Consider the following 22,207-nt stretch of genomic DNA (forward strand, 5'->3'; position numbering starts at 1 on the left):
ATTTAACATTTTACTTAAGGTAGCAGCCATGCAATTAAACCAAGGAAAGGCATAAGATTTGGAAGGAGGAAAAAAAGAGGTACAGAGCTTAGTTTTCAGTCTGGAAAATACTATAAACAGTGAGAGTTTAGTAATTAACATGCAGAAATCAATAATCAAGGTATATGCAAATAATAATTAGAAGAGAGAGAATCAAAGGGAAGATCCCATTTATATTACCAAGAGAAAGACAAAATAACTAGGCAGAAATTTATTAAGAAATATGTAAAAGCTCTAGGAGGGAAATCTCGAAACTCCCCCTAAAGTCTACAGACCACGGTAGCAGGGAATAAACAGACACAAAAGAACAGACTATAAGAACAGAAAATTGATAAATAAATTTAAGTGCACATGAAAATACAACATAAAAAAGAATGGCATTTCAAACCAGTAGTGGAAAACATGGACTTTCTAATTTTTTTTTTTTTAACATTTATTATTATTGAGAGACAGAGACAGAGACAGAGCACAAGCATGGGAGGGGCAGAGAGAGGGGGAGACACAGAATCCCAAGCAGGCTTCAGGCTCCGAGCTGTCAGCACAGAACCCGACGCGGGGCTCGAACCCACAAGCAGTGAGATCACAACCTGAGCCGAAGTTGGATGCCAAACCGACCGAGCCACCCAGGTGCCCTGAAAACATGGACCTTCTAATTAATGGGGGAGTCATTTGGAAAAAGGTGGAAACTGCATTCATATCTCATATAATCAAAAAATCCACATGGATCAGAAATTTGAATGTAAAATCAAAATGAAACCGTGGGTACATGTCTTTATAATCTGGAAGTAGGAGAATTGTTTCTTACTGTGACCAAATTCCACCAGCAATAAAAGTCTCATAGAAGGGAGAAAAAATAGAAACAATAGGAACAAAAATATAAGACTGGAGACTAACTCTAGGAGGTCCCAAGTCTTCAAGTAATAGGAGTACATGAAAGAGAACAAAGACTGCCGGGTGCCAAGCTCTTAAACACTGTGTAAACCGTTCCTTTAATAAGGCCTCCATTCAAACCACATTGTCGATGTTATGAGTAAGTTCTGTGAGATTTTATACTCCTACAGCAATTCCTCAAAGTTTGATCCTAGGACAGTCTGCTCTAGAATTATCTGAAATGTTTGTTAAAAATGTAGGTTTCTAAGTCCACCCTTTTAGTTGTCAGATATTATGTAAGCAAGCTTTTCTATCTAGGCAGAATAGAATTTGACTAGTCATTTGAATACACTAAGCTATGTTCACTGATCTTGGATAGGAATAGGATTTATTACTTTGTAGTAAGCAATCTTTAAAATAAAGTTATAAGGGGCACCTGGGTGGCTCAGTAAGTTGAGCATCTGACTTTTGATTTCAGCTCAGGTCATGATCCCAGCCAGGGTTGTGGGATTGAGCCCCATGTTGGGCTCTATGCTGAGTGTGGAGTCTGCTTAAGATTTTTTTCTCTTTCCCTCTCTCCCCTTCTGTCCCTCTCCTCAGCTCGTGCTGTCTCTCTAAAAAGTAAAATAAAATAAAATAAAATAAAATAAAATAAAATAAAAAGAAATGAAAGTTATAAAAACCAAATTTAAAAGAACCTGAAAGGTTAAGCCCCTCAGCCAAGTCATCAGATTACATATAATGGAAAGAATTCAGAAATCAACACCTAACAGGTAATTCTGAAAGTATAAGAATGAAGCGTGACAGAAAACCGGCCAGGGCAGAAGGCAACTTTTAAAATCTTCTGTGTGTTCACATATATTGTATGGTTTAAAAACAAAACAAGATAGCTTGGTAAGCAACAAGATAACCAATGAAAAAATATTTCACAACACATTTTATTTGGCTAAAAGGTTAACAGCTTTTGCTTAGTTAATGGCTGTTTGGTTGAAAGAGGCTTACACCAACAGGAAGATAAGTTATAGGCTGACCAAAATGATAACAGAAGTTGAACATTACAAAATAGATACTTTATGCACATACATCTAAACATAAGAATGAATAAATTAACACTCATGAAAAGGTGGGGGTAAAAAAAGCTTTCATCATGCATTTCATCTTCTTGATCCTTGTTTTGACTTGTTATGGTTTGAGAATTCAAAAAAACCCCAGATTCCATAAATTCACGTCATCTTCTCATCTTCCTGCAAAGTAGAAAAAAAGGAAGATAAACAATACTAACAACATAAAGCTAATACTTTTGCTGTGAAGCATGGAGAAAAAAATGGCTGCATCATATAATTTGGAATACTCTACGATTGTGGGAATTATAAAATAGGGGTTAAGAAAAATTGACTAGCTTAGATTTTACACATTACATACTTTACTATATATTTCTTTTTTATTATTAACTTTGGCATACATAAAAGAGAATATGAAAATGTATAACTTAAAAACAATCAAATAAATGTTGATGTACCTACCACCCAGGTTAAGAACTGAAATGTTACCACACCTCAGAAGCTTCCAGTGTGCCCCTTTCTGATCACATCCCCGTCGTCCCCCAAGAAGTAACCACTACCCTGAACTGTGTTTATCTCCTGCTTGTTCTTCTTTAGTTAACTTGTTTTTTTTCAACACCTTTATTCATTTCCAAGTCTTTCCTTCACTGAAACATTAAACAGTCTTATTTTATATTCTGTATCTAATCCTGCTATCAGTTGCTTCTGCTGGCACCTTGTTCCCTTGCATGTGTAGTGTTTACTATGAGGTAACTGCTCATTTCCCTCAGAACTTTATCTGTGGAAAATTTGTTGATGACTGAGATGAAGGAGAGCCCTAGAAAATATTTATATTTGCTTCTGACAGACAAAGGGGGCACTACAAGTCATTGACTAATACTAAATCCTCAGCTTGAGGTTTTCTGTGACTTCCAGATACTGTGAATTCCAGCTGCAATGCAGGAGAGTTTGATTTTGGTTACAAATTCTCAGAAGATTTTTTTTCTCCTCAGTTCAGTACCAATGTTATTTCCTGGGGCTTAAAAAAGCTGGTGGTAAGGTTGTTTTTAGTTTGCTCTCCTACTGAGAGTAGCTTAACTTTATTGAAGGTGATCTACTATTAGACTCTTCATTTTAGCTAAACCTGAGGATATGCCTTCTGTCCTCAGCCCCATAAGGCTATGTGAATCCAACACTTAGGTTCACTTAATTAGAGAAATGCCTTTGGGCAAAAGCCAGTTTCAGAGTCCACCTACCTCTCTGGGTTCCTGCTCTCATTTAGTTTCTGATATGAACTTTCTTTTCTTCTAGCTAACAGATTTGTTCAAGGGTTTTGTTTGTTTTGTTTTTTTAATATTTTACCTAGTAATTTTATTTTTAGGTTGACCATGCACCTGGTTGGTCATATTATAAGAAGTAGAGTTGTATTTATTCTTTACAGTATATATATTTTTTAGATAAGATGTACACGCACGGGGCCAAATTACAAAGTATAAATGGTAGAGATAAAGTAGGTCTCTTTCTCTCCTTTGTACTCCTCTCCAGAGCCAATGATACCACTGCCTTGGGTAATTAGATAGAATTTAATAATTCTTTCAAAAGAGTTACCTATTCTAAATATAGCAAAATGCTGTAATGAAATAGTATTCTATTTTAATTTAGATGTACTGGGCATACAGATTATTTGGTTAATGGTTTAGCTGATAAGTGTTTTAAAAGTAAATATCACAATAAACATTTAGTATAAATACTAAGAATGATGACAACCCAGCTGCCTTTTATTTTCTTTTTGGATTGGGCATGGCATCCAGCAGGTATATATCACAGCTTCTGATAGGCTCCCAGTGAGGACAGATCCTGAATGAAACTGCTTCAATGTATTATGGAGTGATCATCATAAGCATTGAGGACAGGCGAGGCAGAAGTTATCAGGAAGGTAATACAAATACATTTTTTAAAGTCTTTATCTTTTAAGTCCCAAAGCATTGAATAAGTGAGGAGATAGAAAATCTAAGCAATGTAGGGGTAAATCTTAACGAATATACATCAAACTCTATACTCTGATAATAGAGAATACATATTCTTTTTCAAGTACTCACAGCACAGTTACAAAAGCAAATCCAATACCACATTATGAAAAACATATACCATGACCAAGTGAGATTTATTCCAGGAATGCAAGTTTGGTTCAATATTAGAAAACCTATTATCATACACCATGTTAATAAATCTAAGGAAATAAAGCATACTATTTTTTCATAGATACTGAAAAAGTCCTTGACACAATGCAACACTCACCCATGACTAAAACATTCAGTAGACATTGAGGGACATTTTCTTAATGTCATAAATTTTATATATATATATATATATATATATATATGTGTGTGTGTGTGTGTGTGTGTGTATATATATATATGTGTGTGTGTGTGTGTGTATATATATATATATATATATATATATACACACCTTCATCCTAAAGCCATTATCTCATTTAATGGAGAGACAACAGAGGTATTTCCACTCAAGTCAGGAACAAGCCAGAATGCCCACTATTCCTGTTACTATGTCAAACTATACTTGAGGTATTAGCCAATGCCATTAAACAAGAGAAATCAATCAGAGGCATATGAATGGGTAAAGAAGTAAAATTAACTCTATTCTCAGATGATTTCATAGTACTCCTCAAGTATTCCTCTTCCACTGAGTTTTACTTGAGAGAATCAATGGGATAGAGAATAAAGGAAATTTAGTTAAGTAGCCAGTTATAAACTTACACAGAATTCAACACTTTTCATACTCACAAACAATAAATACTGAGCATGATTATATATGTCTAAGTTATATGTCCATTTATAATAGCAACAAAGACTACCTACAAATCAACTTAACAAGAAATGTGTAAAACCTGTATGAGGAACATTTTTAAACACTTCTAAAGGTTATACAAGAAGACTTGAATAAATAGAAAAGACATCTGTTCTTACACAGCACAACTCAATACAAAGATTGAGTTCTTCCTAAATTAAGGTAGAAATTCAATGCAATCCCAATAAAAATACCAGCAAGCCAGACCAATCGTTTTTAACTCAGGACAATTTTAATCCCTAGGTGACATTTTGCAACATGTAGAAATATTTTTGATTAATTTAAATGGATGGGTACTACTGATATTTACTGGGTGGAAGGCAGGGATACTGCTAAATATCTTACAGTACACAGAACAGCCTCCCACAACAAAGAAATATCTAGCTCAAAATGTCAATAGTGCTGAGCTTGCCAAGCAAATACTAAAGTCTAAAGTTCTATGTAAAAATAAGCATGTAATAACACCCAAGGAAACAATGAAAAACTATGAGAAGGCAGTAGCCTTACCAGACATTAAAACATCATATAAAGCCTCTATAGTAGACAGGTAGATCACTGCAGTAGAATAAAAAGTCCAGCATTAGACCCCATCAAATACATATAGAAATTTAAAATGTGACATGTTTGACATCTCAAATCTTTAGGGATAAGGATGTATTTTTTAATAAATGAATGGTGCCAGTACAGATGGGTAGCCTTCAGAAAAAAGACAAAATTAGATCCATATCTTACATCTCATGCTAGAAAACAAATTCTAAATGGATTAGGGTTTTATGTAAGAAATGAAACAATATAAATACTAGAAGAAAATATGGATGAATTCCCCTTTAATCATCGTAGAGGGAAAGACTTTCTAACTATGACTTAAAATTCAAAAAGAATGAAAGAAAAGATTGACAAAAATGACTATATAAAAATTTAAAATGTTTACATGATTAAAAATATAAAGTAAAAAAATAAATGATAAACTAAAAAAAATACTGGCTACACATACTACAAGGGCTAATATCCCTAATACATAAAGAATTCTTAATAACTGAGGGACAAAAGACCAGAAACACAATGAAAAACAAAAAAGTTATGAACAGACTAAAAGATTATATAATGACCCCCAAGCATGAGAAAAGCATTTAAATTCACTTATAGAGAAAGGCAAATAAAACAACACCAAGATACCATTTCTTGCTTATCAGAGTGGCAAAAATTTTTAAATATGACAATATATTACATATGATTACAATGTGGGGCAACAGTGCCATAGGCTGCAGCTGGTAATGCAAATTGGTACTAGCTTCTGGAAGGAAGTGTGGCAAGACCTAACAAAACTACATGTGTTCATTTTTCACCCCTGCAATCCCACTTTTAGGAATTTACCTTGAAGATACACTTCCAACAATATGAAAAGATATATGCACAGATTATTCAATGTAGTATTACTTATAATGGCAAAATATTGAAAACAACCTAAATGTGCTATAAAGGAATGTTATTGCATGACTATAGTATATCTATACACAATTAAGTATTATACAGTTGTAAAAAAAGGATAAGGAAAATCTCTACAAATTGACAGGGAATGATTTTCAGAATACACTGTTAAATGAAAAACAGCAAAGCCCAACAGAGTAGCTATAGTATGCTGCCTTTATGTAAGAAAAAGGGGAATATAAATGGATCTATATTTCTTTAGGAAGGATAAGCCAGAAACTAAAGAAACTGGTTACCCCTAGGAGGAGGCGTATAGAAAAAATAGGATAGAAAGAGAGGGTAATGGGAATAGGGTAGATGAGATAAAGTAGTTGACATTCTCTGCATATACCATTTTTTTCTCTCTTTTTTTATATCCATTCATTTATTCTGGTTTATAGTCAACCACCTGAGCCACCAAGGCACACTTCTGCATACACATTTTGAATAGCTTTGATTTGTATAAACCAAATATTTCACATACCTCAAAGTAAACAACAAAACCTACCAAGAAACAGAAGAAAATGGAATACCAACAATAACAAATGTACCTAAATAAATTACAAGTGAATAACATAACTACTTTGGAAAGGGGTTATGGTAAGGAAAATAACTAAACCATGACAAAAAGAACCAAATCTAAGTGTTATAATCTAGTTAGTAAATATGTTTCTCACAGGGATAGGAGTCAGCAATTCTGAAACTACTTTATGTGTATGCTACAAATGAACAAATAAGGAAATGTATTATAGATAATGAAAGCCATGCTTCTTGCTGATGAAGAAATCATGAATAAGCAAAGCTAAAATGAACCCTGTGGTGTTGAACTGGAATCAGAGATATCAATATAAACTCATTGTTTTTACTACATATACAAATAGAAAAATATGAAAGTGTGTATACGTAGGGATTAGCATACATACATACATTTCCTAGCTCTGTCTGCTGAGAGGGCCTAACAGCAATGACCCCTGTGGTAACCAGCCTCTAAGAAGATCCCTCCCAACACACTCATAATGATGTTCATGCCCTTGGGTTAACTCCTTCTCTTTAAGGAACTGTGACTCGCATTTAACCAATATGGCAAAGGTGATGGGATGTCTCACTTCTAAGATGACATTTCACCATATAATACTCTGTTTGCTAAAGGATTTGCTCTATAGACTCTAGTTAGCTTTGAAATAAGGAACCATTTTGGGAGGCCATTTGGCAAGGAGCTGAGAGTGGCCTCTAGGAGTTGAGGACAGCCTCCAGCCAACAGCATGAAGCTGGGGCCCTCTGTCCCATAACTACAAGGAAATAAATTTTGCCAACAATCTGTGTGATCTTGAAAGCAGATTCTCCCACAGTGGAGCTTCCAGATGAGAACCATCTTGGAAAACATCTTAATTACAGCTTTGTAAGACATTAAGTAGAGCACCCAATTAAGCCAGTCCAGCTTCCTGGTCCACAGAAACTGAGAGTAATAAATGTATGTTGTTTTAGGCTACTAGGTTTATGGTAACACTGTTATGCAGTAATATAGCCAACTAATGCAACACAATATAAATATTAAAAGTACCTAGTGCCCAGATCATGGTTTCTAAATAAAATTCTTCAATCAAAGGAAACAGGATCTTTGAAAACGTGTCTGATTTGGGAGTTGGGGTAGGAAAAACACTAAGATGACCCTTGAACATCTTGTGTCAGAAAGTAAGGAAGCGCTCAAAATATAGTATGGTCTTGTTAAAAGAACACAGAAGGAAGCCACCATAAAGGAAATCCTAATAGCCAAGCTGGAATTATCTGAGCAATAAAATAACTATTGATAGTATTAGATTTTTTTCAACGTTTTTTTTTTTTTTAATTTATTTTTGGGACAGAGAGAGACATAGCATGAACGGGGGAGGGGCAGAGAGAGAGGGAGACACAGAATCGGAAACAGGCTCCAGGCTCCGAGCCATCAGCCCAGAGCCTGACGCGGGGCTCGAACTCACAGACCGCGAGATCGCGACCTGGCTGAAGTCGGACGCTTAACCGACTGCGCCACCCAGGCGCCCCTGATAGTATTAGATTTTAACTTACAGAATAAGCATCCATGAGTCAACAGTGATATAAATAAATGAGGGAGAAAGAACAGCTTTTCCTTACAGAATTCCAATAAATGTAGAAGGAAAGAGGGAGACAGAAAACCACTATTAGGAAGAAATAGAACTGTTGTAGGCAAGATCCATCAATGGATGCTAAAATTAGTGGGTGAAAGTTTGAGGAAAAACAGGATGCAGATTCAAAGCAACTTCTCCAATGTTCATCACCTACAAAGGAAAAGATAGTAACTTTATAGTGGAAAAAAAAAACCCAACAACCCAGCAGACACCTCCTCAATCAAGTGATCAAGGTTAACATTACGGAGACAAACTGACACGATGAACCCCCTTCATATGATGCAATGAGGACACACCATTTCTTCAGAATTCTTGCCCAAAATGCAAAACTGCATTGTAATCATGAGAAAACAAAAGACAAACCAAACTAAGGGATATTCTACAAAATAACTGACCACTAGTCTTCAAATTGTCAAAGTCATAAAAGGAAAAGGAAGGAGTAAGGAACTGTCATAGGCTGAAGGAGGCTAAGGAAAAACAACAACTATATGCAAGGTAAGATCCTGGATTCTAAAACAGCAAAGGATGATAATGGACAGCTATCGTTTACAGTTGACAATAATGTACCAATGCTAATTTTCTAATTTAGATCATTGTACTGTGTTAAAATTAAGCAAAGCTGGGTGAGGAACCTCTATGCTATTTTTATAACTCTTTGATAAACCTAAAATTAGTTCAAAATAAAAAAGTGTAACTTGCAACTCAGTAACAAAAAAGATAACCCAATTGAAAAAAGGGAGAAAGATCTGAATACATTTTTCTTTGAAGATATACAAATGGCCAATAAACACATGAAAAGATGCTCAACATCATTATTCATCAGAGAAATACAAATCAAAACTATTACATGCCACTACTTTACACTCATTATTATGGTTAGAATCATCAAAAAACAAATAACAAGTGTGCAGACAAGGAAATTGAGAAATCAGAATCCTCATACATCGCTGGTGATAATGTGAATAAAATGGTGCAGCAGCTTTGCAAAACAGTCAGCAGTCCTCAAATGATTAAACAGAGTTATCATATGACCCAGGAATTCCATAACTAGGCATATACCCAAGAGAAACCAAAACATATGTAGACACAAAAACTTGCAAATGATCTTTATAGCAGGATTATTCATAATAACCAAAAGATGGAAACAAGTGTCCATCAAGAGACAAGTGAATAAATAAAATGTGTTATTATCTATATGATAGATTATTATTCAGTCCTAAAAAGAAATGAAATACTGATACATGCTATGACAATGGATAAAACCTGAAAACATTATGCCAAATGTAAGAAGCCAGTCACAAAGACCACATATTATGATTCCATTCATATGAAATATTCATAAGAGGGAAATCTACTGAGATAGGACTAGGGCTGGGGGGTATGGGAATATTGGGTAATGGCATGGGGTTTCTTTTTGAGATGAAGAAATGTTCTAAAATTGTGGTAATGGTATGCATATCTGTGAATATACTAAAAAAACACTTAAGTATATACTTTTTTTAAAGTTTATTTATTTCGAGAAAGAGAGGGAGAGCGTACATGAGCATTGGGGAGGGGCAGAGAGAGAGGGAGAGAGAGAATACCAAGCAGGCTCTGTGCTATCAACACAAAGCCAGACATGGGGCTGGATCCCACAAACTGTGAGATCAAGAGGCAGACGCTTAACCAACTGAGCCACCCAGGTAGCCCTGAAGTATACACTTTGAATGTTGATATGGATGGTGTGTGAAATATAACTCGATAAAGTCGTTTTATTTAAAAAATGCTTTGATCCTTTATTTCACTTTTGTTTCTCTTCTACCGTAACTCCTTTGTATTGCTACCATGTGCTGGTTGTCTTAAACTACCTGTCAGAACCATCAACAGTTTTCATTTATAAAAGAAGCAAACATTGAAACAATGCAAAGGACAAGAACATTTAAGAATACTTTTCTCTTTTTGAAAATATGATCCCAAATATGATCAGGATCTGCAAAACAAGCTACTTCATTTACCCTTTTAAAAAAAATGAGGGGCGCCTGGATGGTTCAGTTGGTTAAGCGTCAGACTTGATTTTGGCTCAGGTCATGATCTCACAGTTTGTTGAGTTTGAGCCCCACATCGGGCTCTGTGCTGAGAGCACAGAGTCTGCTTGGGATTCTCTCTCCCTCTCTCTCTGCCCCTCCCCTGTTCATTCTCTCTCTCTCTCCAAAATAAACAAACATTTGAAAAAAAAATTTAAGTGAGATTTTCAATAAAATACATGTAAAAGGCATCTGGACATTTTTTGAGATAATTAAGGGAATTTGAATAGGAATTGGTAATTAGATGACAGTAAGAGAGTGTTGACAATTCATATTGATAATTGATGTGATCATGGTTTTCTAGTTTTGTTAAGAAGTTTGTTAAGAAGTTCCTTTTTTTTAAGAGAGATATATATAGAAGTGCTTTTGGAATAAATGACCCAATATTAGGGATTTGCTTTAAAAATACTACAACAGGGGTGCCTGGGTGTCTCAGTTGGTTAAGCATCCAACTTCAGCTCAGGTCATGATCTCATGGCTCGTGCCCTACATTGGGCTCTGTGCTGACAGCTCAGAGCCTGGAGCCTACTTTGGATTCTGTGTCTCCCTCTCTCTGCCCCAACTTGTGCTCACTCATTCTCCCTCTCTCTGAAAAATAAATAAAAACATTAAAAAAAAAATACTACAACAAAAAAGGACAGACGAAATAAGTAAGGCAAAATATTGATAACAATTGAAGCTGAGTGATGTATAAATACGAGGAGTACTATGTTCTCTTTGTTGGGGAAATTTGATATTTTTAAAAAGAAAGAAGACTATTAGTCTTTAAGGCCAAAGAACAAACAAAGCCATTTTCAATTTTTCTAGGGAACAAGGTAGAAAACTAATGAAGATAACAGACATGGAAATAGTGCTATGCAAATCATAGACAGCAGTTTTTTACAAAGCCTGTTCAAAGAATAAAAGAAGATATTTCTTCAAATCTCATCTAGATCATTACTGTGGTTGTTATATATCAAAAATCTACTGATATTCAGAAGTGTTCAAATACAATTCAGGCAGGAATTTCTTTTAAAGCATATATTTTATATTATCATACTGAAATCACTTTAATATCACTGAAATACTTACCTTTTGAGATTTGGCTCTTTTAAATAGAGAGGAGTACACCTTCTTCTTCGGCTTGGTAGCTCTAAAGATGGATTTTCTGACTTATTTTCAGCGTTAGCAGTGTTATTTGAAATAAAACTGGTATTTGTCAAGTCCTGCAGTGTTCTACCACCTGAAAAGAATATTATTTTCACTATAAGCATATAGAGAGAGATACAGGATATCTCCCATATAGAAATAGATATGGGATATTTGTGGTTTGCAAATAGCTGACAGCAAATTTTTAAACTTAACAATCATCAAGTTGTAATTTTAAATATTATAATAGTAGCACTTAAATTATTTATAAATCAGGTGTTTTTTCCAGCAATGAGAGGAAATGAGATTTAATATTTTAAGCAAAGTATCAAACTATATAAACCACATATAGGCTGATAAAAATTTTTCACAAGTCACAAGTCTTGATTCACAGAATCATACAAATTACTACACATTCATTCAACATTTGTTATCGATTGTTTACTCTGTGAAAGGCACCACGAGGAATATAGAGATGAAAGATGACTCACCAGTCCTCTATAATGGCCTGCAACTCAAACTTTTGCACTTCATCTGCTTCAATATTCCTTCTATCTGGAATAGCTTTATACACCAAAATCCTGGTGTTCTCAAACTTGAGAAGATATCTGCACCCCCATGTTCATAGGCATTATTTACAATAGCCAAGATATGTCCATTGATGGATGAATGGATAAAGAAGTTGGGTGTGTGCATGTATGTGTGTGTATACGCACACACGCACACACACACAAATATATAGAACATATATATTCTATTTGCATAGAACATATATATTCTATTTGCATAGAACATATATATACATGCTATGAATATTTTTCACCCATAAAAAATGAGGAAATCCTACCATTTGAAACAATACCAAAAAAAAAAAAAAATACAGAAGGATCTTGAAGGCATTATACTAGGTGAAATAAGTCACACACACAAAAACAAATACTGTATATTGTTTCTATAGATCAGCTACACAGTTAAATATTAAACTCCATAAAAATATCAGGACATACTTTACTGGTTAAATGAAAAAAGAAAATACACTTTTAAAACTTGATCACTTCAGCTTTTGACCTACCTATTTCTGATTTTTGTGTTCTCTGGTTGACTTTGAATTTCATGCCTTTCATCTTCTCATGTACATCATCAGTTACTTGAAAGATTGGTGAGCTCTCCAGGGCAAAACTTTCTTTTATTATCAGATTTTTACTAGAAGAAATACTTAGAGGTACTGAATCCCCAGGAACACTGTTAAAGGAAGAATCTTGTATGTTAGGTGAATATACCTGAGACAAAGATTCAAATGCCTTTGTGTAAAAGTCTGGCTTCATTTTGATAACTTTCTCATTTTCCAAAATTTTTTCCTCATTAGCCTGTTCAGATTCAACTGATATTCCCTGATCAGTGTCAGATATTACCTGCATTACTTCATGGTTATCTGAAGAAGGATAGATGAAGATCTTCCTTTTCTTTGATTTAGATGCCATTTTTTTAACTTTTCTAACCTGGCACTCTCCTTCTTTTATCACTTCCACAAAGGGAATGTTTTTCTTTTTTTCATTCAGAGTTGTAGTTCTTTCCTTTGGATTCTGCTGCTTACCAGGATCAGAATCTGCTTCATTAGTAATAGATTTTAAACCTGATTCTGAGACAGATGTCTGTAAAGAATCTGCTAACTGCAAAATAGATTTTTTACCTTTGGCCAAAATCGTGGTCTTTCCTGATGATTCTTTCCCATGCTTTTTAACTAGTTTGTAAAGATTTGAAATTTGATCACAGTTTTCCTTTTCATGGCTATCAATTTCCATAGCACACCCACTGATAATACCTTGGCATTCAAGTATTTGTTTAGATTTATTTACTTGAAAATCCAGACCATTTATATAGCTTTCTTGATCATGTACATCTTTACCATTATCCCCATATATGGGGCACCTTTCAGAAATTATTTCTGTCTTCTGATTTACTTTCTGCCTAAGTTTCTTATTTATTTTTGATTCATTCTGTTGAGCAGGTCGCATATCAGTGACATGCTTTTTCAAATCCAACACATTCTGTGTCTCATAATCATACAAATTTCCATTATTTTGTGTGGAAAGATAAGCTGTTTGTAATTCACTTGTGACTTCTAGGTTTTCATAAATAGTTTCTTTATCTGTTTGGGATAGGGAAAAGAAGTTACCTTCTTCTGGGTCATGCACGCCTTTTTTTTTTAACTCATTTACTCGGTTCATTTCTAAAATTATTTCTGTCTTCCGATTTACTTTCTGTTTGAGCCTCTTATTTATTTTTGATTCATTTTGCTTTGCAAGTGGCATATCGGTAACATGTTTTTTCACCCCCAAAATGTTTTGAGTCTCATGACATAGGTTCCTATTACCTTCAGTGGAAGGATCAGCTATCTGAAATTCATTTAAGCCTTCTGGGTTTTCAGGGATGGTTTCTTTTTCCTTTTGGGTTAGAGAAAGTAAGTTATCTTTTTCTGGGTCATGTATGTCTTTGTCATTATTCTCATATACTTGGTTGATTTCAGAAATTATTTCTGTCTTCCGACACACCTTTTGCCTAAGCTTCTTTTCTATTTTTGATTCATTTTGACAAGTAGGTTGCATATCATGGATATGCTTTTTCACTCCTAGAACATTTTGAGTCTCATAATCGTATAGTTTTCTACTATCTTTGGTAGAAAGGGCAGGTGTTTGGAACTCACTTGGGTCTTTTAGATTTTCAGGGATGATTTCTTTATCTTTCTGGGTTAGGAAGAAAGAATTACCCCTTTCTGGGCAATACACATTTTTGCCATTATCTAAATGATTCATTTCAGAAATTATTTCTGTCTTCCGATTTACTTTCTGCCTGAGATTCTTATTAACTTTTGATTCATTTTGCTGAACAGGGTACACATTAGTGATCTGCTTTTGCATATCCAACACATTTTGGATCTCACAATCATACAGGTTTCCATTACCAATGGTGGAAACAGCAGGTTTTTGAAACTCATCTGAAACTTCTAGGTTTCCAGAGATGGTTTCTTTATCCTCTTGGGTTTGGAAGGAAAAGTTACCTTTTTCTGGGCCATACACATCTTTACCACTATCCCCATATACTTGGTTTGATTCAGAAATTATTTCTGTCCTCCGATTTACTTTCTGCTTAAGCTTCTCATTTATTTTTGATTGATGTTGCTGAGTAGGTTGCTTATCAGTGACATGCTTTTTCAAATACGACATATTCTGGGTCTTATAATCACATAAACTTCCATTATTTTTGGTGGAAAGATCGGCTGTTTGAAATTCACTTGTGACTTCTAGGTTTTCAGAAGTGGTTTCATTATTTTTTTGGTTTGGGAATAAGTTACCTTTTTCTAACTTATGAATCACAAATGTCTGTCTAGAAGCTTTACTTTTATGATAAGCTACAGAACTCTGACCCATATCAAATTTACTCTCCTGCTGGAATTTATCTGAACTTTGGGAGAAAGAGTTGGTTTCCTCTTGTTCATTTGTTACATGTATTCTCTTCTTTTTTTTATTATGCTGTATACTTTCTCTGTCATCTTGATCAAAGCCATTATGAAGGGTTACTTCCTTCAGTATGTTCAACTGAGTCAGCTGCTCAGCACTGAAAATAAAATTTGGATCTTCTGAATTCCCTTTGCCATCCACAACAACTGATTTTTTTGCTGGTCCATTTTCAATCTTTTCCTCAATATCAATATCTGAACTATTTTTAAATTGTCTCTTAGATCTTTCTCTCTTTTTTTCAGAACTTGAATCTTTCACTTTTCTGAAAGTTTTTATTTCACAATCATTTGATTTTTTATCACTTCTATTTTTAGCACCTGTTGAAACTGTAACAATTTTGCTTACTTCACCAGCAGTTAAATCCATGTCAGCATCATATACAGTTTTCTGCAATTGATAGTCATCACTACCCTGAAATGGATTCATGTACTCTGCAGCTGGTTCACTTGTAGACTCAGATGAGTCAGGAAGGCACTGTATGTTTCTCTGCATTTTGATATTTGTTTCATTAGTACAATCATTTATCTCATGCCAATTAAATTCTCGACTTGAAATCTGTTGTTGATCTAAATCCATCACATGAAGACTGTCAGTAGAAGGATTATTTGATTCCCAAGATGATACACGTTTTTTCCTTTCAGTTATATTACTAGGAGATGGTTTCTCCTTTCTGTGGCTGATTGACTGGGCATTTCTAATCTCACTCATTAGAGAATTCTTGGAACTTTGGTCTGAGTGGAAATGATTTTCTATAAAATAAGAGGAAAGAAAATTCAGAAATAAGTAATGGCAAGGAATTTGTTATTTTAAACAAATTAGATTAAATATCAAACTGTTTCACAGAGAGGATTTCTAACAATATGTTCTGTTCAGATACTATAAAGAATCTACACTAATGAAAATAAAGTAGAAATGATCAGAGTATTCATAAGTCATTACATTTGTATCTATGGAAAATATATACTTAGAATTCACTCTAGCTTGGCCCCAACAGTACTGGGGAATATAGCTGATAACAGAGCCATTAACATATATTTCTAAAATGGGAGGAGGCCAGCAAATGAACCCAAATAAAAGTGATAACTCTGATAAGGATTACTATCAAAAGGCTATAAGCAGGCAGCTAATATTTATATAAATATTTATGTGAAAATTTATGTGTATATATATATATATATATATACACACACACACACACACACACATCAATTTTTATAAAGGAAAAACAATTCTAAGTTCTAAATGAAACATACCTATGGTTCTATAATCCAATCTGTAAATCTATGACAAATACATAAGCCAGACTCCACTGAAGGATTATTATTTTAGAAATAACCACATAAATAAAACATAAGTGTCATCATTTTCTCTGGCTCAACCATTTTCCAGGCTCAAGTTTTTGTTTTGACTATGATCTTGAAAAAGTCACTAAATCTATCTAGACCTCCAGTTTTATTGTCTATGAAAAGGAGAGATGAAACTAAATAAATATATGGTATCTTTCAATTCATAAGCTAATAAGATACCAAGAAAAGCTCTTCAGGATTATTCATTTCTAAATATTGCTTGCAGAATAACAGTGTTAGGCCACTGTGGTTCTGACATTTGTCAGCATGTTTCCTTAAAAATTAAATTTTTCACCAGCAGTTTTAAATGGTAGAAGTTAGCACATCTATAACATAAGAGGGTCCAACTTATTAACTGCATATACACCTTGGGCCTCAAGAAAAAAAATCCGATGAATGTAACTTTTTAATACTGATATTCAAAATTAATACTGATATTCATCTTTGGGAAGCATAGCAATAGAAGAAATATGTCTGAATCATCTAAACCACACATATGATGATTATTTTCTTTAAGAAATAACAATTCCAAATTATACTGACTTGATAAAGATTGTCTCGTTGATACTGAAAAGGGAATATCAGGTGATGTCTTTGCTATAATATTGTCATCATATTGTATTTTCTCTTTATCATCATCATCGTCATCATCATCATCATTTGAAGTTAATGGAACCCTAAAGGCAAGTGGAAATGAATGAAGAATTTTGTATTTTATAAACATTATTTAGAAAATTACATGGATAGTTCTTTTTTATATTCTATTTATTTAAGATCCAACCATAAACCCACTCTGGTATCTCTCTGTGTTCAATGAAGACAACTATAGGCAGGAAAGAGATAGTTTCTAATAGTATAGAACAGGAATGCTTCTTACTCCCAGAGCCCCAGCGGCCTCAAAAAGAAATAATTGATATAATCACTGGTTGACCATTTAGGATAATACTAATGAAATGAATAAAGTTCAGACATACTTACAAATACTCACTCATATGTAATATTTATTGTTTTCTTACAATTAATTTTATGGAATACCCAAAACTCTTTCTTTAGTTTCAAAGAAGTACAATTATATGTAAAGTTATGTGTGAACTAAAGTTAGCTATGTTTCCAAAAGGCATCCATGTAAACTAGAGCCATATTCCTAGAGTAGTTAGTTAAATGTAGTTGGGGGTGGAGGGAAGACAGTAACCTACAGAAATAATTTGATAAACTGACCTTGAGTTCAAAGAATGAGGATTAATATCCTCCAACAATAAAGACTTTGCCTTGAATGCCAAATAAATCAGATATTTAAAAATTATTGACAATAATAAGAATAAATATTGACAAATATTTGTTAAAAATTTAAATGCAACAAATAGAATAGCCATTGGGAAGAAATTTCTATGCCACTTGAAAAAAACAAGTCAACAAAAATAAACAGAGGAGAGAGGTTCTGCTTCTGGTAATGGCTGAATAGCTATTTTTAAATCAACTCTATCAAACATAATGACTATAAATTCTGGATAAAATATTTTTAAAAAATGGGGTGCCTGGGTGACTCAGTCAGTTAAGTGTCTGACTCTTCATCTTGGCTCAGGTCATGATCTCACAGTTGGTGAGTTTAAGCCGTGATTTGGGCTTGTCAGCTCAGATCCTGCTTGGGATTCTCTGTCTTCCACTCTTTGCCCCTCCCTCTCTTTCTCTCTCTCAAAAATAAACATTTAAAAAATATGTACATTTTTAAAAACAACCTGAAGTAACTGGAAAGTAAACAAAAAGCACTTAAAAAAAGATGAGTTTACACCCTCAGCCAGTGCCACATTTTTAAAAAGGTAGAAGTCTACATTCTTATTGATTCAAGGTCAAAATTAGGGATAATTATGAAAGCTGCAAAATGTGTGTGATGGGGGAAATAACAGATGAGATAGAGAGGGGAAGGCCAAATTTTGTGTGTAAACTGCCCCCCCCCCAATCTCTGGCTGACCCATAAATCACAAATATGTGAAGGAGATTCCAACCAACCCTGCTAAGGATAAACGAACTGAAATGAGATTTCATATGTTGCCCCTCACAGGGAAATAATAAATTTGAGTTCAGACAAGGTAACTGCCTAAAATAAAAACATCAAACTTGTTGGAGGAAAACACCTGAATCCAGACTTTCTACAACACAGGATTTACAATATCCAGGATACAATCCAATATTATTCAAAATATAAAGCAACAGGAAAAAGTATTCAAATTCAAGAGAAAAAGATAACCGACAGAATGATCCTAATATAAAATGATCATGAAATATGCTCATTATGCAAATATTCTCAGTATCATTAACCATCAGGGAAATCCAAATCAAAACCACAATGAAATACCACTTCATACCCACTACAATGGCTGTAATCAAAAGGACTGGTAATAACAAGTGTTGGTGAGGATGTAAAGAAATTGGGTTCCTAATACTTTGCTGATAGAAATGTAAAACAATGCAGCAGCTTTGGCAAACAGTTTGGTGGTTCCTCCAAAAGTTAAACATACAGTTATTACAGGACTCAGCAATTCTACTTGTAGGCATAAGCTGAAAACTATGTCCACACAAAAACTTTTGTGTGAATAGTCATAGTACCATTGCTCATAATAGCCAAAAAGTAACAACAGCACAATTGTTCATTAACTGATGAATGGGGAAACAAAATATGGTAGATGCAAACAACTGAAAATTATTCTGTCATAAAAATGAATGAAGTACTAATACATGCTACAACATGGATGAAACTTGAAAATAGTATGCTAAGTGAAGGAGGCCAGACACAAAGGGCCACATATTGTGTGATTCCATTGATATGAAATGTCCAAAACAGGCAAATCCATAGAGACAGACAGAAAACAGATTAGCGGTTGCCAGGGGCTGGAGAAGAGCAGAATGGGAAGTGACTGTTGATGGATACAGGCTTTCTTTCTGATGTAATGAAAATATTCTGGAATTACACAGTGGTGAGGATTGCAAATTTTGTGAATATATTAAAATCTCCTGTGGGGCGCCTGGGGGCTCAGTTGGTTAAGCATCCAACTCTTGATTTTGGCTCAGGTTATGATCTCCCAGTCATGAGATCAAGCCCCACGTTAGGCTTTGTGAGGAGTGTGGAGCTTGCTTAAGATTCTGTCTCACCCCTGTGCTTGCTCTCTAAATCAATCAATCAATCAATCAATCAATCAAATCCACTGTACTATACACTTTAAAAGGGTGTATTTCCAGTTATGGAAAACTTCGTTATGTGAATTATATCTCAATTTTAAAAAATAAGTAGAAGAAAGGAAATAATAAAGAGCAGATACATGGGGCACCAGGGTGGCTCAGTCAGTTAAGCATCCAACTTCAGCTCAGGTCGTGATCTTGTGGTCTGTGAGTTGGAGCCCTGCATTGGGGCTCTGTGCTGACAGCTCAGAGACTGGAGCCTGCTTTGGATTCTGTGTCTCCCTCTCTCTCTCTGCCCCTCCCCCACTCAGATTCTGTCTCTCCAAAAATAAATATACATTTAAATAAATAAATAAATAAATAAAGGGGCAGACACCAGTGAAGTATGAAATGGAAGAAAAACTAAAAAGAAATATTTAAAAAACCAGAAGCTGGGTCTTTAAGGGATCAATAAAACTGACAACACTATAGATAAATAGGAGCACTGAATTAATGCAAAAAAAAAAAAAAAAAAAAAAAAAAAGAGAGATACAAATTACCAATATCGGGGATGAGAGAAAGAACCTCACTACAGATGTCACAGACAATTAAAAGTTTAATAAGGGCGGGGCGCCTGGGTGGCTCAGTTGGTTAAGCACCTGACTTCGGCTCAGGTCTGGATGTCGTGGTTTGTGAATTCGAGCCCTGTGTCAGGCTCTGTGCTAACAGCTCAGAGCCTGGAGCCTGCTTCAGATTCTGTGTCTCCCTCTCTCTCTGCCCCTCCCCGGCTCACGCTCTGTCTCTCAAAATGAATAAACATTTGGGGCGCCTGGGTGGCTCAGTCGGTTGAGTGTCCGACTTTGGCTCAGGTCACGATCTCGCGGTCCGTGAGTTCGAGCCCCGCGTGGGGCTCTGGGCTGATCGCTCAGAGCCTGGAGCCTACTTCCGATTCTGTGTCTCCCTCTCTCTCTGCCCCTCCCCCGTTCATGCTCTGTCTCTCTCTGTCTCAAAAATAAATAAACGTTAAAAAAAAAAAAATGAATAAACATTAAAAACATTTTAAAAAAAGTATAATAAGGGCATTTTATAAACAACTTTATAACAAAAAACTTGACTGCCTAGATAAAATGGATGATTTTCTGGAAAGACAAACATTTTCTAAATTGACTTAAAAAGAACTAGAAAATCTGAAAAGCTCCATATTTATTTAAGAAATCAAATTAATAAATTAAAAACTCACATCCAAATTACCTATCTTATTAATTCTTTCAAACACGTAATGGAGAGATACCAGTTTTACAAACTCAAAAAATGAAGAGGGAATATTTCTTCATTTTACAAAGCCAGGACAACTCTTATCAAAACCCATCAAAATTACAGTAAGAAGTTTATAGACCAATATCCCTTATAAATACAGATAAAAAAATTAAAGAAAATGTTAGCAAATCATATCCATCAATATATAGGAAGAATAATACACCATGACCAAGTGGAATTTGTGACATAAAAATTTGGTTTAACGCAAATAAACTGAAGTCACCACATTAACAGAAAGGAAAAATATATCTCAATTTTTAAAGAGTAAAATAAAGGAAATAATAAAGAGCAGACACCAATGAAATATGAAATGGAAGAAAAACTGAGAAAAAACATTGATGAAACCAGATATAAAGGAGAAAAGTCATGATTCTCTCCAGACAGAAAAAAAATTTTTTTGACAAAATACAAATTCATTATAAAAACAATGAGCAAACCAGAATAAAAAGGAATGTCTTTCCATCCAGACGGCTAATAGACACATGAAAAAATGCTTAACATCATTCATCATCAGGGAAATACAAATCAAAACCACAATGAGATACCATCTCATACCTGTCGGAATGGCTAAAATTAACAACTTGGGCAACAACACTGCTGGTGGGAATGCAAACTGGTGCAGCCACTCTGGAAAACAGCATGGAGCTTCCTCAAAAAATTAAAAATAGACCCTATGGCCCAGCAATTGCACTACTAGGTATTTATCCAAAGGATACAGGAGTGTTGATTTGGAGGGGCACATGCATCCCAATGTTTATAGCAGCACTACTGACAACAACCAAAGTATGGAAAGAGCCCAAATGTCCATTACTGATGAATGGATAAAGATGTGATATTTATATACAATGGAATATTACTTGGGGTTCAAAAAATGAAATCTTGCCATTTGCAACAACATAGATGGAACTAGAATGTATTATGCTAAGCAAAATAAGCCAGTCAGAGAGAGACAAGTATCATATGATTTCACTTATATGTAGAATTTTAAATACAAAACAGATGAACATAAGGGAAGGGAAGAAAAATAGTATAAAAAGAGAGGGAGACAAACCATAAGAGACTCTTAAATACAGAGAACAAACTGAGGGTTACTGGCGGGTGTTGGGTTAGGGGACGAGCTAAATGGGTGAGGGGCTTTAAGGAAGACACTTGTTGGGATGAGCAGTGGGTGTTACATGTAAGTGATGAATCACTAAATTCTATTTCTGAAATCATTATTACACTATATATTAACCAACTTGGATTTAAATTAAA

General features: G+C 34.6%; 1 protein-coding gene across 5 annotated transcripts in view; it reads right to left on the bottom strand.

The window, feature by feature from the left end:
- Positions 1 to 1,831: 1,831 nt before the first annotated feature.
- SGO2 (shugoshin 2) overlaps positions 1,832 to 22,207 on the bottom strand; it is a 46,649-nt gene continuing 26,273 nt past the window's right edge. For all 5 annotated transcript variants that reach the window (XM_049615908.1, XM_049615907.1, XM_049615910.1 and 2 more), the window contains 4 exons: positions 17,027 to 17,160; positions 12,692 to 15,886; positions 11,563 to 11,713; positions 1,832 to 2,153 (listed from right to left, as the gene is read on the bottom strand). In XM_049615908.1, the coding sequence (XP_049471865.1) occupies positions 2,138 to 2,153; positions 11,563 to 11,713; positions 12,692 to 15,886; positions 17,027 to 17,160 (3,496 nt within the window). In that variant the 3' untranslated portion in view covers positions 1,832 to 2,137. The remainder of the gene's footprint in view (positions 2,154 to 11,562; positions 11,714 to 12,691; positions 15,887 to 17,026; positions 17,161 to 22,207) is intronic.

This window comes from Panthera uncia, assembly GCF_023721935.1.
Source record: "Panthera uncia isolate 11264 chromosome C1 unlocalized genomic scaffold, Puncia_PCG_1.0 HiC_scaffold_3, whole genome shotgun sequence".
Lineage (NCBI taxonomy): Eukaryota > Metazoa > Chordata > Mammalia > Carnivora > Felidae > Panthera > Panthera uncia.